Source organism: Pundamilia nyererei, unplaced genomic scaffold (assembly GCF_000239375.1).
Source record: "Pundamilia nyererei isolate P.nyererei 1_Seehausen unplaced genomic scaffold, PunNye1.0 scaffold00309, whole genome shotgun sequence".
NCBI lineage: Eukaryota > Metazoa > Chordata > Actinopteri > Cichliformes > Cichlidae > Pundamilia > Pundamilia nyererei.
In genome coordinates this window covers 122,080-139,969 of record NW_005187710.1, presented here as the reverse complement: position 1 = coordinate 139,969, position 17,890 = coordinate 122,080, and the positions used below count along the sequence as shown (strand labels likewise).

Genomic DNA, 17,890 nt, shown 5'->3' with positions numbered 1-17,890 from the left:
CCTCTGAGGTCGCTCTGCAGACTCCCCAGCGTCTCATTGGCCGACTCCTCGCTGATGTCAGCCACCACCACGGAGGCGCCCTCAGAGGCCAAACGCTGGCACACCGCCCGCCCAATCCCACTGCCTCCACCTGGGTGGGAAGAGAGGAGCATGAAGTCAGAGCAGGAGCAGAGAGGAGGAAACAGCAGCCTGAGACGCTGCTGTCTGAGGCGTCAGGAGCTCAGGATGTTTCTGAAATGAAAACAAAAGTCCCCACAAAAACATCTGGACTAGAGTTAGTCGTGAAAACACGACTGCAGGGCTCTCAGGTCCGCTCAAAGCTTCCTGCTCTGATTAAACATCCACATTTAATAGTTTAGGAGCTGCTGATGTGCTGCCTGCCTGGAAATGAACGTTTCTGATGTTTGTGTTTCCTGTTTTAAAATGAAAGGTTGCGATTTACTACAAATGACTTAAACACGAGGAGCAAAGGACAGGAAACTAACCTGAGCTACGATAAAAAAACATTATCTCCACTAAAACACAATATGAACTCACATTTTCTCCACAGGTGAAATTTATTATGCATCAGATGTTGAGCTGGAGCCTAAATTTTAATCTCTTTATAACCTGCAAGCAGCCTAAACTCTGAATAATTAATTAGTGTGCATTAAAAATAATGTATTGTTATCTTTGGGAATATTTGCTAGAGAAACTGACCGGAAGAAGGAGTGGGCTATATGAACGATCCTTTCCTGTCGTCAGTTTATTCCACGGCAACAATAACGGAGCTGCACAGATGCGTCTAATTACATATGAATCAGCTGCTGCTGAATACTTTGAACAGCTTCACATGATACAAAATAAATCTCCTTAGTCTGAACGTCAGTCTGAAACTTCACAGCTCCTCTGAACTCGCAGAGAAGTTTAACGAAGCGCGAGTTTCCTTCAGCTGCGGAGATAACGGAGAAAACCTCTCCCGGTTTAACGGAGCAAAAACATCTGAGACAAAAAGAAACGGTCGGGTTTATTTCTTTGTGAATGATCTGTAGTAAAACATAAACTAACCGGTGACCAGCGTCAACCTTGAGATGAGCCTTGTGGCAGCCGCCATGACAGTTTGCTGTTGTTGTAGTTTCAGGTTTGTCCATCAGGCGGCGATAAAAACGGTGAAAAAAGGTAAACAGTGTTTAATGTAATGACCAAAACCCAACATCATCAGTGAAAGAATAAAAGCCAATACAGGCATTTTATTTTGAAATCGATACCGGTGTTGGGCCAAAAAGTGACCTTCTACCAAAAATGTTGTGTATGTTTTTATGTGTAACGTCTTTACCTAAAATGTCAAATAGACTTTAGTCAACAGGATTTACACAAAACAAATAAATGCCCTGTTTTTAGGCAACTTTATGACTGTATGATTATTGTTTCTACATTATAATCAATCCAAACTTTTGGAAACTTTTATGTTATATTTGTTGTTATTTCATTCTTAACAAAGAAATTTCCTTCATAACATGTTTCACAGATTATAGTCTAACATGTCATTTACAGCTGTTTAAATACCAGCGCAGCCACTGTGGAGCGCCACAGAAAGCGGAAACACGTCACCACCACGGTAGGCAGAAACACGTGACTTGCAAACCGCGCAAGTGGATCGTAAAGGTTGGAACAGAGTCATTCACCGTTAGTAGGAATCAACAAGTCCGCTTACACTGATCATGCGTTACAACATGGGAATATTTAAAACGGTCATTTTTAAACTTGTAATTTTTGCTCCATGCAGAGAAACACAGATATGTTTGTTTCCTGGCTCTGGTTTAAGTAAGACAGCTGGAGTCTTTAAACCACATTTTGCATTAAAATATGATTTATTGTTGGCATCAGAGATGGAAAGAAACGAAGTAGAAATACTTTGTTACTGTACTTTACTAGACTTTTGGGGTATCTGTCCTTTACTTTGCTACTTTTTAGTGCCTACTTTCTACTTTTACTTTACCTTACTTTATACTTTTGTACTTTAAGTATGTTTTGGAGCCTGTACTTTTTACTTCCACTTGAGTAAAAACATGAGTCAATAGTTTTACTAGAGTATTTTTAAGCAGAGGTATCTATACTTTTACTCGAGTAAAGAAAAATGTGTTCTTTTGACACCTATGTAGCGGTCACTTTCAAATGTATTTGTTTTTTGCTTCTTATTGAACAAATTCACTTCACTACTTTTCACTGTCTGTAACATCAATGTAAATTGTTCCATTTACTGCACATTGCACTTTATTCGTGTCTTTTATTGCCCAGTTAGTTAGTTTAGTTAGCCTTTATTAGATTGTATGTCAATACATACATATGTCACAAATAAAAGTATCTTGTAAAGTATCTTTTTGTAAAGACTTTTCTCCCCAAATCTATTACATGCAAAGTGTAACGTGTTATTTCTGCTGAAACCTAAACTGTTTTTTTTACATGCAAATTGTTTTTATCTCATAATTTCAACTTAATCTGTTGTCTAGTATATTTTCTCTGCTCTGTCAATGTGGTCAAAACGCAATTTAATTTTCGCTATTAAAATCACACGTTTCCGCCTACGGTGGCGCTCCTCACCTTACAGTGGCTAAAGCCAGGTGCTCTTGTGGTTGCCACAATACCGGAAGTATTTACATGTGGCAGGATACCAGTGGTGTAAATACTTATTGTGGCCACTGGAGGGCAGTCAATCTCTGTTATCAGTCTGTTCAATTCAATTTTATTTATACAGCACCAAATCACAACAACAGTCACCTTAAGGCGCTTTATATTGTAACGTAGACCCTAGAATAACAGATACAGAGAAAAACCCAACAATCATATGACCCCCTATGAGCAGCACTTTGGCGACAGTGGGAAGGAAAAACTCCCTTTTAACAGGAAGAAACCTCCACAGAACCAGGCTCAGGGAGGGGCGGGGCCATCTGCTGTGATTGGTTGGGGTGAGAGAAGGAAGACAGGATAAAGACATGCTGTGGAAGAGAGACAGAGGTTAATAACAGGTATGATTCAATGCAGAGAGGTCTGTTAACACATACTGAGTGAGAAAGATGACTGAAGAAGAAACACTCATCAGTCTACACCGCAGTGAGAACTCAGTAACGTTTATAGTTTAGAATATAGTTAATTTTCCTTATTTACTGGGTAGATTTATTTAAATATTCTCATTAAATATCTTATGATCAGTAAATCTGACACTGATGTGCTGCAGAAACCTTTAGAGGAACATTTATATATTTAGCCACACATGGCTTTGATTTACAATCGTCTCCGTCATAATTCTGTTGTCTGTTTTTACTCTTGCACTTTTAAATGTCTGTAAAAAAAAACAGTCCAGCTTTTTCCTGAGAAATGAAACAGAAATTTATCAGCAGCGTCAGCGATGTGCTGAAGTCCAGTTCACTGTGTCCTCTTTGCTCTATTTATTTTCCAAGAAGAGATCCTGTTGCCTGGTAACTTCTGACTGCTTCATCTGGTTTTCACTTTCATCTTTCAAGGAGCTTTCATGAAAAATGAGCCAAACTAGACTGAGAGCAAAAACTAATTCGGCTGGAACAGAAAAAACACCTTAATTTACATAAAATCCCATTAAAATATCACAAAAATATCTTTACATGTTTTTGTCCCGGCTGTCAGCATCATTACTGAATACATTTAAAGGCTGATATAAATATATCATTAATAAAATGTTAATAAAAGGTTCAGTTCAATATCATTAAGACTCCCAAGTTAAGAATAGATTTTAAATGTGACACCAAATACTTAAATGATCTTCTGTGTTATTATGGACTTTTATCTGTTGTCAAAAAAAACTCATGTTTGGAAGTTTCAGCTGGTCTGTGGGGTCACACAGTGCAGCAGGAGTGTTTTGGAGTATTAAATGGATTTTGTCTGCTTGTTCCCTTTTATTTATTATTAGTAATAAATATTAATAATCAATATAAACATGTCAGAGAATCTCAGGATTTTTAATATGCAGGAAAACTGCTTGCAGCAGGATGCAGGCTGCATATGTAGGATACATGAAGTCGGGCACTGTGAGAACGTCATTCAGAGGAACTCGATTTTAATGCTCAGTTCCAGTTGTGTGTTGTTCCCCTCTGTGATGAGAGCGTTTGTTTTAAATAGTCCAGTTTAGGGTTAAAAAGTTCTTTCAGCAAAAGAATAAACAAACTGCAGTTAATACTTTAATCTGCGCCTCTCTTTGATCGCCAAACTGAAAACTTTGATGTATTTTTTATGTTGTGTTGTTCGAACTCAGGATGTCAATAAAACGTTGCCAAAGTCGGTGAAAAGACGTCTCAGTTTATTTATGTACAGATGTTCAGGTGAAGCGATGGAGTACACAGGCTTCAGGGTTCTGACAAACTTCAGACTGAAAAAAAGGAATCAAAGGGAAACAAAAACATGCTCAGAGGCTGTAGGTTATCTACACCTCCACAATCCCGACACGTAACCTGTCCACAAACGTTTGCTTTCAGTATGAAATGTTTCTCCTTTTTAAAATTCCTCCTAAATAAATAATCCGCTGCAGAAGAACAGAAAACACACCTTACCCTAAAAATCACAAACTGGTTTAGTAGTACAAACAAAACGAAACAGTGCATCATCACAACAACACGAATCCGTCGTCGGCGTCTACTCGATCAAAACAAACTCGCCGTCTCTAACCTGCTGTAACTAAAGTTTAATCACACAAAGTAAAGTCAAATAAAACTGAAACTTTCAGCTGCCGTCGATCTCGAAGGCCGATTGTTTAAAGACAAACTTCTGGATTTAAAACCTCTCTGATCCGATGTTTTTGTGACTGAATTAAAGAAATCAGAGCAACAGATGTTATTGAGCACAGGACGAAACGCCCCCACAATTTATTAGCAGATTGGTCACATTAGAAAAAGCAACACGTTTACAGAGAAAAGGATGAGAAAACAGCCGACACAGAAACATTCATGCCCCTCCAACAGATGTGTGCAGATGTTCGTCAGCTCCTCTGTATCTCATGCGTTCTGAAGGTGCTTCTGTGTGCAGACCCACTTTTTCAACGCCTGCGTCAAAACTATGAAGAACGTCACGACGTCACTCGCACAGAAACACACACACACACAAACATTTCCCCTCTTTATCCACTTGGAAAAAAAAGAAAGAAACACAAACAAAAACGACTTCGCTCATGCCAGTTTCATTGTTCCCACAATGAGGGAATAAATTAGCTCCATAAAATGCTTCTTTATAAAAGAAATGTATTGAGTACTGTACACCTCGTCTATACAGCATAAAGACAGGGAGCACGGTGAGAAGGGAAAATTATCTCCAGAAATTAGACACATTCTGGCTCTAGCACCCTTATCCCTCCAACGCACGCCTCAATCTTCTTTATGTGCAGGAGATGGAGCGTCCCTCACTCCACCCGCCGAGGCCGGTTCTTCAGGGAGGAGAGCAGGAACCTCCTTCATGTCGGAGCTGAGCGCCGGGAACGCTCCATCTCTGCCGGGCTCGCAGGCCCTTCCTGCAGCTCCGTCAGCAGCTTTAAATAAGGTCAGTCCACTCGGGGAGAAAAGAGTCCAGCGGGACATCTTTTCATATGAAGAGTCTGTCTCTCAGCCGGAGTCTGACTCACTTGTGTCTGAGGACGAGGACGAAGAGGATGATGAAGAAGAGTCAGAGGAGGAGCTACTGGCGCTGAGACGCGACGGCTGGGTGTGGGTGTCGGCTGCAGGCTTCTCGGCTGGAGGAAGAAAACAAAACAACATCAAGATGTGCTCAGAGGAAAACAAGAAAACTACATTATGCTCCATGGCTGTAGTTTTTGGTCATTTTTCAACACCGGGACCAGTTTAGTCGGTGTTGATAAAGTTTCACATGGACGACTTACGTTTAGTCTTCGTCGGCTTCTTTCCAGAGTTGAGCTGACCGCTGACGTCCATCAGCCTTCTCTCCAGCTCCATCTGCTTCTCCAGAGCGAGCTCTTCCCGCGACTTTCCAGCACTGTTCTTACTCGCTGCAGACAGAAGACGAGAACATCAATGAGCTGGAGAACTTTAACCAAAGATCAACTAACCCAGTGCTTATTCATTTTCTTCCCAATGTTTTATGAGGTTCACTAACTGTAAGGCTTTCGGGGTTTCTTCCTCAGACACGTCATGACGTATCGCTCCAGCTCCCGGAGCGTCGACGGCTTCAGCGTCTCGAAGTCTATCTCAATCTCCTCGGGGTTGGTGTCTCGGAGCGACGGCTCGCGGGACTGGATGATGTAAACGACGCGGCCAAGCTTTTCGCCGGGCAGCTTGTTGATGTCCAGGCTGAGCTGGCGCTTCTCGTCGTACGACATAGGCGCCGTCTCCTCCTCTTCGTCTGAGTCAAAATGGCTCACGAGGGGATCGTGGGCCACCTGCGGGATGACGTTGGCCTTTTTGGATCTGTTGGAGGAAAGCAGGGAGTGTTTAACAAAATAAAAATGTGCACAATGCAGTCAACTCATAAACTGTCCAGTAGGTGGCAGCACTCACTTGCTCTTGTTGTTTTTCTTGCTCGGTGCCTTCTTCATCGGCATCACGGGGCAGGGCACACTCTTGCTCTTAGATTTTGGAGTTTTGGTCATTTTCGGGGTCTTGGGCGGCCTGACAGGTGTCACATCCTCCTCTATCCTCCGGTGCTTCTCTTTCTCAACCTTTTTCTTCTTCTTTTTGTCCTTCTTGTCTTTCTTCTTCTTGGGTTTGGCGATGGGGCCCTGGGAGAGTGCGGTGAGCTGCTCATGAACAGCTTTTAGCTGAAAGATCAAAAAAATAAAAAGATAAAATGGTATCAGTGCTGCGAACAACCGGTGTGTGAACATGTGTTTACAGACATGCTGCAGTACACACCTGCTCCTGCAGCTCTGCCAGACGGTTCGCCCTCTCCTCCTCAGAGTCGGAGCTTGGGCTGCTGTCGCTTTCCTCACTCTCGCTGCTGAGCTCACTCTCAGAGGAGGATGAAGAGGATGAGGAAGACGAGGAAGAGCTCGGTGGTGCTGGAGGCTCATCTGGCATTTTAGCAATACAGAACTCAAAAACATCCTGGAGAGAAAATGGTTTGGTTTAAAAAAAATGCAACTGAAAATGAGAAGTAGAAGTTTCAAATTGCGAGAATTTAAAAGTTCCAATAAATTTTTTTAATCATTGAAATAAAGAAAATCACCTGGAGTTTTCTGGCCATGGCCACCACATCGTGGTCAGGAGGGTTGTACTTGTAGCAGTTGGAGAACATCAGTCTAACATCAGCGGAGAACTGGTGCGCCTCACGGTACTCTCTGCCGTCCATCTTTCGCTAAAACAACAAAAGAAAAGATTTTAGATAAACAGTCTCTGAACTTCAGTTTCAGAAGTGATAAATTCAGTCTGTGGAATGAATGCGTACCTTGATGGTGCTGAGGTCCATGGGCTGTTTAATGATGTCGTGGTAGTCGTGAAGACCGAGCGACGAGGCATCGACAGGCTTGTAAAACGGCCAGGCGTACGCGGCGTGCTTCTTCGACAGCAGCTCCTTCAGGACGCCGCTGCAGTAACGCATCTGAGGGCTCAGCTTGCTGCGGCGCACCGGCGGCGGCAGGATAGAATCTGGTAAGTCCTTCTTAGGAGGTTTGATGGGTCGTCCGCTCACTCCCCTCCTGTTCCCTCCTGCTCCTTTGGTGCCCACAACCACTGCTGGTCGGCCCATATTCATGTTGATATTCATTCCCATCCCCATGCCCATGCCGCTGTTGTGGTCCACCCTCAGAGAGGTCAGGGTTAGCGGTGAGTTGTGCCCCAGCCCCATGCCACTAACGCCCATCGTGCTCATTATAGGCATGGGTACGGTGGTCGGAGTGGTTGTGTCCGCTTTCCGCTTCACACCTTTTTTCTGTAGATGAGAAAAGAAGAACAGAGGAAGTCAGAGGAATCCCGTTTCATGTCTAGTCTCCATGAATTTTAGAACACATTCCAAAAATATAAATACAAGAAGTCAAGCGTTACAGTTACCTTAGCCGTGGGCTGGGTGGGCAGGAGACCTGTGATTGTGGGCATGGTCTGCTCAGTCTGAAAGGTGTGGGGCATGCTCTTGGACAAAATGGTTTGTGGTGGGGTGGAGAGGATTGAGTCGGGCGTTTCTGGAGTGGGAGGCGAGTATGCTGACTGAGAGACAGCTGGGACTTGATGAGCTGTTGTCACGCCTCCAGAGACTGAAAGAGTGAAAGAGGAGAATCAGGCTGTGAAGTGACTGATTCCTGAGTGTACTACAGCTGCTGGCCTGACACATCTGCTCACCTGCATTGTTTTTCCCTTTTTTGCCATTTTTTGCGGACTTGCTGCGTGGAGGTGGGGGAGGCAGCTCCAACTCTTCCTGAGGCATCTGAGCCACCTTCTGCAGGAACGCCTTTTCCAGAGACTGAGCCATCAGCACGATGTCATCTGTCGGCTGCAGTGAAGGAAATTCACACAAAATGGTTTTAAAACAATGATATTAACACACTTTATACATAATACATTCATTAACTATAGTTAATAACTATAGGCAACATCTAAAGACATAATTATATACAGATACATAATATACAAGGGTAGTATTGCTCTAAATATTTTATACTACATATTTTTACAATTTTTGGTTATATTGACCAGGGCAGATTTACCTTGTTATAAATGTAGCAGTTGGTAAACATGGTGTTGAAGTCCTGCATGCACTCACTGGCACTGCGGTAGAAGTTATTTTCTAATCTCTTCTTAATTGTGCCCATGTCCATTGGATTTTTTATGATCTTGTGATAGTCCTGGAGGAAGAGAGGCATTTTCAGGGTAGGAAACATTCAAACTTCACTCTTTAAACAGGAACTGAAACCTGAAACTATACACTCACCGGCAGGCTGAGCTTGACAGCATCCACGGGTTCATGGAAAGGCCAGGCAAAGTGGTGCCTCCACAAAGATTTGAGCAGGACTTTCTGCAGGAACTGCAGTTGGTTGGTCATCCTCCCCTGGCGGTTGGGGTCCTTCACCGGGGGCTGCGGGGGCCCGGAAGGGGTCATCTGGCTGTGGGGGGGCATTCCAGGACTCTCAAAGCCCTCGTAGAGCAGTGAAGGTTTTCGGATGCGTTTTCCAGCTGTGCCACAGTTCTGATCCATCATTATTCCCAACATACTGGCATCAGGCCCAACATGGGAGCTGCAGAGAGCACAGTTACAAAGGAACTGAGTATTTTGGTTTGAGCTGTGATGATGAAATTCTATTAAGTTTTTCTTCTCATTATAGAAAGGTTACAATGAATATTCTGTGCTGTACATCCTGGGATTACCATGTAAGCTAATCAACTTTCATAATAAATAAGTGTTCCCTTGTTGACGTATGCTTCCTGTTATCATGTCAAATTTGATACAAAGTCAAAAAGGATACTACACGTTTGTTAGCAAGCACCCATCTGCCTGACCCTGAGCGCTCACACTGGGTGAACTGGTACAAGCACTTCCTCTTCTACACGTCTCACTCAGACTTAAACCCAACACCCATTTCCATGCTTTAAAAAAAACAAAACAACAACTTAGATTGTGGGAGGAGTTTAAGCTGCCATGTTACTGTAATGACTGGAATAGTGTAGAAAATTTACACACAAACTCTAATTCCTAACCTTGTCTACCACAAGCCACCCATTAGTCATTAACACAGGATTGTGATTATATATAAACAGAGCTTAGGGTACACATTAACTTGTCACAGTATTAACACTAAGCCACTCCTTCTTGTTCTGTGTTTGACAGGTGCGAGACACCGACTGTCTAAACTCGTTCTCTGCAACCATGACTGTACCTATGAGCGCCTGGTGACTTCAGAGTTATGTTTAGATGACAGGAGAAAACGGTTCTATACAAAAGTCACATTACCAATACGTAACACGACACTTTGCACCAGCGAAGGAAGACCATCTCTGTTGAACTCTGGTGTTGACCTGACTTACCATTGTGCCTCCATGTGTACCTTTAATAACACTAAGGTGTAAAGAAAGCATATCCTTATACACTCTAGAGCCAAACAGCATAGTTACGGGTACTGGATATAAAGTAACAGTAGTTGTATTTTATGTCATTAACTGTGCAGTATTTTCAGAGTCTGGTTACTTGAATGGGGACTGTTGGTGGCATTAGCATCAAATCTACAGTGACACTAATGCTAGTATTTTTAATTTAAAAAGAAAAATGTAAAAACCAGCAATTCTGTTTATTCAGTTGTCCTCTTTCAGTGCTGCAAAGTATTGACTCACCATGATCCACCTTCACTGGCCCACCATCTGAACCACAAGACTTACAAGACTAACCAAGGCCAGAGGGGGTATATAAGGTCACCCGCCCGAAAACTGGTTTCTACCAAAAACAGCCTGAAACAGCTGGTGTTGTATTATTGGATCCTGCACCATTACCATTAAGTCAAAACAGAAAATTGTTGTTGTTTTTTAGTTCCACATTTAAGCAAACAGTGCAAGTAATATAACCCATGGGATTAGTATCTTAAGTCTCCTATGCATAGCCTAAGGGTATGTTTGCACTGATCCACCCTACACACAAAATGTAAGAAGAATTAGCAACATGATACAACAAAAGGAGTGCAAAGCTATTGTAAACCAGTCATTTTAAATGATACAACTGTTGGAAACACATTTGACAGTTAGTGTACTTTATTATTAAAAAGGGAAATAATCATGTACAAAATATAACAGCACTACACAAAAAAACATGTTGGCCCAAAAAATATTTAACAAATTAGGAGACAAAAAATAGATTCTCCATTAAAGTATTAAAAATGTATCATATTTAGAGACAGTTTTTTGGCATTATCGGATTAGTTCAAAATGATAGCAGCTGCTAACTACTGGGGCTAGTGTGCGCTGTAACCAGGCAACCAAGGGAAACACCCAACATATATACTAATAACCCTACATTAAAAATAACATTTACCAGAGACATTGACAGGCTCTCTGTATGTGTGACAATACTACTTTAATAATACATAAATAACTGGTAGTGGTGCTACTGATAACGGAGCGTTAGCCGTTATGCTAGAATGGAGTCGTTACACCGGCGATCACAACAACCCCATGACCGCCACATGGCTACAACAACAAACCAGCGAAACACGCAGTGACTCTGCCGTGGCTGTGCGCCCGACCCCCCTATGTATGTACTTGCACAACGATCAAGTTTAACTATGGTTTTGTGCTACACAAATGCCACATTTATACATTAGATAAAGCCTTCTTAAAAGATGCCAGGTCAGCATTGTCAGTTGTCACTGTCAATAAACGCAGACATACAGCACCAAACGTGATACTTACGCGTCTCATGAGCAACCCTTTGGGCTCAGGCTAGAGCTAGTAATGCTAACTGCTAGACAGTGTGAGAGAGCGGCCAACGGCAGCCGAAAATGGCGCCGGCACAGCGCTCAACAGTCGCAGTTTGTTATGTTAAAAAGCCCAAAACAACCTTACTTCTTCCACATGAAAGTCACTTCTAATGCCTGTAACGACGCGATAAAGTCCTTCCTGTAGCATACTCAGCGTCCACCTCTCTTCAACTGGCATTACAGCAAACAGGGTGCCCGTTCCGTTATATTTAAAATAAATAACCATAAATGTTCACAATATTCCGACTGATGGAAAGCTGAGAGTCAGTTATGCCGGTAGATACCTGTCAATGAGCGGGTTAACAGCCATTTCCATCGGGATGGATCCGGATTCTGTTTTTAGCTACACTCAAACCAGGATCCGTCTCCAGTCGTCAGATCTCTCCGTTCCCCGCCACGGAGCTCTCTTTCAAATCTGCTTCGCTGAAATGGCGACTATGCGACTACACCCGGCTTTTTATAGACCCGTCGCAAAACCCATTGGACACACCACCCCAAAACGTCCCCGCCCCTTGGATTTCTACTGGCTGTTCACGACGTCAGTTAAAATGACCACACCCCTGGATACTGAAACTCTCCAACCTGCAATTCAGGTCAGCCTATTCGCAAGATTTTCCTGTCCGTCAAATAAGTTGCACAACACTATTGGTCCACCCTTCTACAGCCTTTAAGATATACTGTATGCAACTGGCTCCGCCATATTATCCCCCACAGAAAGCGAGGGCAAGGAAGCCAGCCTGCTCCATATCATATTACATTACGTCAACGTGTTGAGAGCGACGACGGGTATTGGTCAAAGCTGCTGTAACGCGGGCTTTCAGGGTAAATACCATGAAGCCTATTGGTTGTTGCATCCAGTCACGCGTACCCTCGAAGAGCCAAGGGCTTCTTCCCACGAGCGTTGTACTAAACAGTACATCCGCATTTTTTTTATCTAAGGGAAACGAAGCACAGCCGCCATCTTTAAGCACGTTGAGAGACAGTAATATGATCAAATAACCCTCAACTCAAAACACACAATGTCAAGAAAAGCCTGTAAAACGCCGTATATTCGATTTACACGCGCAAACGGTGTAAGATCCCAACACTTGGTGAAGAAAGCGCCACAATTTTAACAGTCAGACCAGCCAAGCCTGTAAAACGAGGCCTCCACGACCCGCAGTTACACGCTGTGAAAGGGCGCAGATCAGGCCTTACACATAATTTAACTAAACGATGTTTGTGCTGAAGCCATCATTTACATCTTTCATCAGCAATAAAAACCTAACACGAACACCTATAAGAAGGTCACAGAAACCAACGCCTGAATGACACAGCAGTTTTCATTAACAACCTCATCCAAAGCCTGATTAAATCAAGCTCCAACCGAAATATTTACAACTACGTTAACCAATACAGTCCAAGGGAATAATTAAATTAAAGATTGGACTATTGTTTTAAAGATTAAACCATCAAACCACACCTTTGTGGTTCAACCAAACAATAAAAGACCAAATAACATAAAGATAATAGTACAAAAATCGTACTTAATAAACCTATATAAGCGGCTTCTTTAAAAAAAAAAAAAAACGACTTAAACTCATTGAAACGACGACACACAAAAGGTTACCTAACCACTGCGCCCATCCCCCACACCAAGGTTACAAATTCCCTGCAATGTCACTGAAATACACGATACAGCACTGGCACATATTAATACAGCTTCAAATATTTCTAACGTTTTCATAACATTGTGCTGTAAAAACAAACATTAAACTAAACATTTTTAAAAATATATATAAAAAATATAAAATGAATGTTGAGTATAAGTCAATAAAGTCTGGAATGTAAAGTAAGTAAGAAATTCCAATGATAAATCCCAAAATAATGCGAAACCTTTCTTCAAATTATCTTCTTGTCTTCCACCTCGATACTTTTTAACCAACACATTTCCCTCAAACATGTCCGCCTTCTTCCCCCATTCCCTGCGCAGGGTGGGGGAGGGGAGTCATGTGACGACTCGTGCCCGTTCATCAAATCTGGACACGTGGCATTCTGCAAACACCGCGATAAAATGTGTTCAACGCGAGCCCGAGCTCATAAAAACACCGTGTCCATATCCAGAGAGACGCGCAGATTATTCGCCACAATTAGGCGAATAAAGTTGTCGAAATATCCGAACAAAGGACATACTTTCCATCGGATTTGGCTCGTTCTGATTGGCCAGGTGTGACCACGTGACTAAAAACGATTGCAGTTTTACTGATCGCGCTGTTTGCCGAACTCTTGCACCTGTAATCCGTTTATGATCGCCATAATAATCCACATCTCATTTGTCGGAGTTTGTCAAAGAAAAATACTGACATCTGTTTTTTTTCTTCTGATCGTGATTGCTGTCGATCTGCGTCTGCGTTGCACCATGAAACAATGCGCATGCGCTTATCCCACGTAGACGCCTTGCCAACAATGCCCCCAGTGTGCAAGAGCGACGCTGATCCAGGAGCAGTTTTACCCATAAAGTACGTTCTTGTGTTCTGCACTGAGTGTTCCCTGGAAGGAGGTGGGATTCAGCTGGAAGTGATGAGTGTTATTTTACAGATTAAAGTAGGAAAAGGGGATAAACAGGGGGTTTTATATAAATAGTTTTTTAACAACAATTTAACTTGTTCTGACATTAAACTACAATCTATTCCTTCCCCTACCCTGTCCTATCTAGTATGTATGTCTCTTTAGACGCATATCCATCATCTCCGCTTTTGTCTCTATTTTTTAATGTAATTTTGAAAAATGCTTTTGGTATTTCTCTAGTCTTGTTATTTTTCAGGTATTATGTGCCTGTGGAGTGTTATGTACACCTTGTGTGTATTTGTATTTCAAATAAGACTTGAAAATGGACAATAAGCTTCACTGAAGTAGTCCCTGATGAGTCGAGACTTTTGCATCACGTTAAAGTGGAGTTATCATTTCACTGCTGGATTCCAATGAGATTATCAGACACGTAACTGTGTTATCAAAAATAATGAAAGCAACATCTTTCGATCCCAGATTTCAGTTAGCAGGTAATTCATTTAGACAGCAGTTATTCAAAACCATGTTCCCCCAGGCACACTCAGGGAACAGCTGGTGATCTGTTGGATGTTAGATAAAAACTCAATCTGCACAATAAGGGTGTGATTATTGTGCAACCGGCCTGAAAATGTTGCACAGTGGATGGAAACTGAACTGCACATCCTGTATGTGATCATATCTTTGTATCGACTGACTGTTTATTGTTAAACAAATATTTTTACTGGTGAGCTTATAGAGGCAATATTGATAATGACAACAAAGATGCACATTTCATTATTTTGTTTACATAATTCTTCTTTATCAGTCTTGTAACTTTTGTAAATCACATTTTAACTGTAAACACTTGCATTCACCAGTGCATGCTGAAATTTGATAGGTGGTGTATATGTACTGCAGTATTTGTTGATAAGTATCTCATAGAATATACAGATACTCTATTTATAGTACAGTTACTGACTTTGTCTTTCTTGGTTCTCACTATAAAGAATATAATTTTGACTGAGACACATGTTGTTGTTGATGTCATAAGTTTAATAGTCAGTGGAGCTTTTTGATCCTCTGTCCACTGCTAAACATTTATACATATTTGCAACTTTATCTTAAAAAGTTTTACTTTTAATTTGAAACATCTGAAGTGAAACTTTTACCTGTTAAAATCTAATTTGTATCTGAAATAAAAATTATAAAAGAAAACCATTTGAACCGCAGGATTTTATTCAAGAATGAAAAAGTGAAACTGTATTTAGTGAAAGTGAAAGCCTCATGAAGGACTCATCATGAGTCATTTTTGTTCATGGACAAATAACATGGATGTGTAAGTATAACCACTGTGGATGTGGAAATAACGTCCCTGTGGATATCTGAAATGGTTTTTTTAATTAAAAAGAACTGAATTACCAAATAATCAACAATCCACAGGCCTGTACACTTAAACTAGGTGTACTTCTAGATATCATAGCATTAGATTTAAGTAGAGTGTACGTTTAAAGTTGGAGATATCTTGAAATAATCTCCCAAATGTAATGCATTAGACTATTGCTCAGGCTCATATAATGATAACCTGAAGAAATACTGTGAAGTATATCCAGAATTACATAACATATGGAATCAGCGATGGTAAAGAGTAGGTCAGTTACATTAATGCCTTTATGTTTGTTTCTTGCAGGGGAAGAAGGATCAGCCTTCAAGAAACAGTAATGTAGGCAGAGGAAGAGGAGGGAGGATTGCGTCAGAATCAGCCTCCTCTGACTCATCAGCCCTGCTCTCTCCCTGACAAACACACACTCCCCCCTCTGTCTCCCGCTCTCTGTATCCATGTTTGACTGCGTAATCTTGTCACATGAGAGCAATCAGTCCAGAAACAGTTGCCAGGGAAGCTTTTTCCTTCCTTACAAAAAGACAGACTCAGGGATCTTAGATGTTGTTAACTTGATTGCACTACAATAAACGCTTTCTGGGTGCCTGGGTTTTGTCCTCGTGTTTGCGTAACCTTGTATTTGCAGCTCTCTGCTTCAGTCCATTCACTCATTATGGCTGACGAGCCTTCCCTAGCAACAACAGTTCCTTTTACTGCTGATGTGAGGAGCAGTGTTCGGATACAGAAGCTTACTGTGCAGTTCAGGTTCCCGTTCAGCAGCATTTCTGTGCTGATATCGCTTAAACATCCTTCTCCCTGCAAACGCTCATGTCACCCACATGCTAACTCATGCTTACTATGTCAACAGTGGGGCTCACATGTGCAGAATCACATGACTTGCTGATTTTCCATTCGCTGCTTTTTTCATTTGCATCCCAATGTGCCACTGTTTGCTTTGCAAAGCTGAACACATTTGCACTGTTTCCATTGGGCTGATTGTGTTATTGATGCACATGGCTCTATTATTTCATTTTTCACTTTGCTAACATGCACTCACAGAAACTGTCGTGGTGCTGGGTCGTTGACCCAGCGTTTTGTGCTTTATGGTTATTTTCTTCTGTTCTAGTTATTCTGATTTTGGTGTTCTGTGTCCTCCCCTTGTGCCCTGTTCGTGTTCTGGATTTCCTGTTTTATTTTGAAGGTCTGTGTCTGTTGTCATTGTGTTCAGCTTGTATCCTCCAGTCGTCTTTGTGTACTAGGATCAGCTGTTCTTCCCTCCTGTGTGTGATTACCTGATTTGCTTGTGTGTGAGTGGGTGTCGGTCTGTGCTTGTTTGTGTTCCATGGTGTTTCGGTCCTCTCTCTGCACTGCACCCCGTTTCTTATGTTCTCAGGTTTGTTATTTAGTTTTCCCAGTTTAGGTTTCTTTAGTCATTTCTCACTGTCAGCTCCGTCACCCTATTATTTGTAAATAAACGTCACTTGCATTATCAGTCAACTGCCTGCATTTTGGGTCCTTTTCCCTCCAACACCACACGGCTCGCCTCGACAGCCGTGACAGAAACAGAACCTGGGGCTCAGCAGAAGTCTGTTTCTGTCCCTACAGGTACCGTCTACACAAATGTGGGCTTAATGCACCTCAAGACAACAATGCGCCTTTTCAAGGACCACAAAGGTGTTTGTAGGTTTCCATATTAGCACCATTTTAAGGTGTGGAGATATTGAGGTAAAAGATACATCAATATACGGCATATTATATTTTGCAGTTTTTAGGTTTTCACAGTTTTCTATGTTTTTAAGTTACAGGACAAACTTTAAATGCATTCTGTCAGTCTTGTATGTTAGTGTTGGGTTAGCAAAGACTGGATGGATGCAGGCTGTTTGCCTTTGTTCTTCTTGTTCCTGCTGGGTTTTTTTCCCAGGTGCTCCAGATAAGCTTCATATAAAACATTTTAGGTTAACTGGTCTTATAAACTGTTTTCTAAGACTAGAAAAGTGTTGTAAATGCTTCACTTTCAGTGTGAGTGTATAATTGAATGAAAATATCTGAAATGAATGGGTAGGCCTACTCATGCATGCAGCTGTGAAGATTTTTGCACTGCTGCATTAGGTACAAAATCCCCACCAGAGGTTCAAAACGGTCTCATTGTTAGAAGATACGAATCAGGAGGATACAAACGAGCGCAATCCTGTCGAGGCAGCAACAGGAGGATGTTAGGATGATGATCACAGCCCTAAAGGTGTAATATGAATATTGATTCTTCTCTCACTCACTCACTCACTCACACACACACACACACACACACACTTGTTGAGTGTCATTTACATTTTCATTTAGCGCAGCTTTTACACTTTCTCTAACATCCCTTTCACTTTTGCTGTCACAGATACAGAAAATCCTCTAAGCTTCTTATTGTATCACATTCACGTTGAGATTTACTCATTGATACTTTCAGCAGTTTAAAGAGCAATGATCCTGAAACTGAAAGACTCACAGGCTGGACTCCTGCAAGAAGTAACGACTAGGAAGACAACAGTAGCTTAATTATGCATTCATGCAAAGGGAGTTGAGTGAAACTGAGTAGG

The 17,890-nt window shown here is 41.8% G+C and overlaps 2 protein-coding genes and 1 long non-coding RNA gene across 4 annotated transcripts in view; 1 reads left to right on the top strand and 2 right to left on the bottom strand.

The window, feature by feature from the left end:
• Positions 1-1,184, bottom strand: part of hsd17b8 (hydroxysteroid (17-beta) dehydrogenase 8) — a 4,015-nt gene extending 2,831 nt beyond the window's left edge. The window contains exons 1-2 of the mRNA XM_005751395.1: positions 1,048-1,184; positions 3-130 (exon numbers count right to left, since the gene is read on the bottom strand). Coding sequence (XP_005751452.1) covers positions 3-130; positions 1,048-1,093 — 174 coding nt within the window. The 5' untranslated portion in view covers positions 1,094-1,184. The remainder of the gene's footprint in view (positions 1-2; positions 131-1,047) is intronic.
• A 3,653-nt stretch (positions 1,185-4,837) lies between these two features.
• Positions 4,838-13,604, bottom strand: brd2a (bromodomain containing 2a). Of its 2 annotated transcripts, none has more exons than XM_005751387.2 (12): positions 13,277-13,604; positions 8,872-9,175; positions 8,648-8,785; positions 8,283-8,433; positions 7,998-8,197; positions 7,396-7,878; positions 7,177-7,305; positions 6,864-7,055; positions 6,510-6,769; positions 6,109-6,419; positions 5,876-6,001; positions 4,838-5,728 (listed from the first exon to the last, which is right to left on the bottom strand). In XM_005751387.2, exons 2-12 carry the CDS (start codon positions 9,148-9,150, stop codon positions 5,601-5,603), a joined length of 2,397 nt encoding a protein of 798 aa, XP_005751444.1. In that variant the 5' UTR covers positions 9,151-9,175; positions 13,277-13,604; the 3' UTR covers positions 4,838-5,600. The 2 variants fall into 2 exon arrangements, with proteins under 2 accessions (XP_005751444.1, XP_005751443.1); XM_005751386.2 differs by lacking the exon at positions 13,277-13,604 and adding an exon at positions 11,686-13,143.
• Positions 13,605-13,835: 231 nt separating this feature from the next.
• On the top strand, positions 13,836-15,911 carry LOC102201307 (uncharacterized). Its single transcript, XR_312235.1, has 2 exons — positions 13,836-13,899; positions 15,615-15,911. It is a non-coding gene; the product is annotated as an uncharacterized LOC102201307 (long non-coding RNA).
• The last annotated feature ends 1,979 nt before the right edge of the window (positions 15,912-17,890 follow it).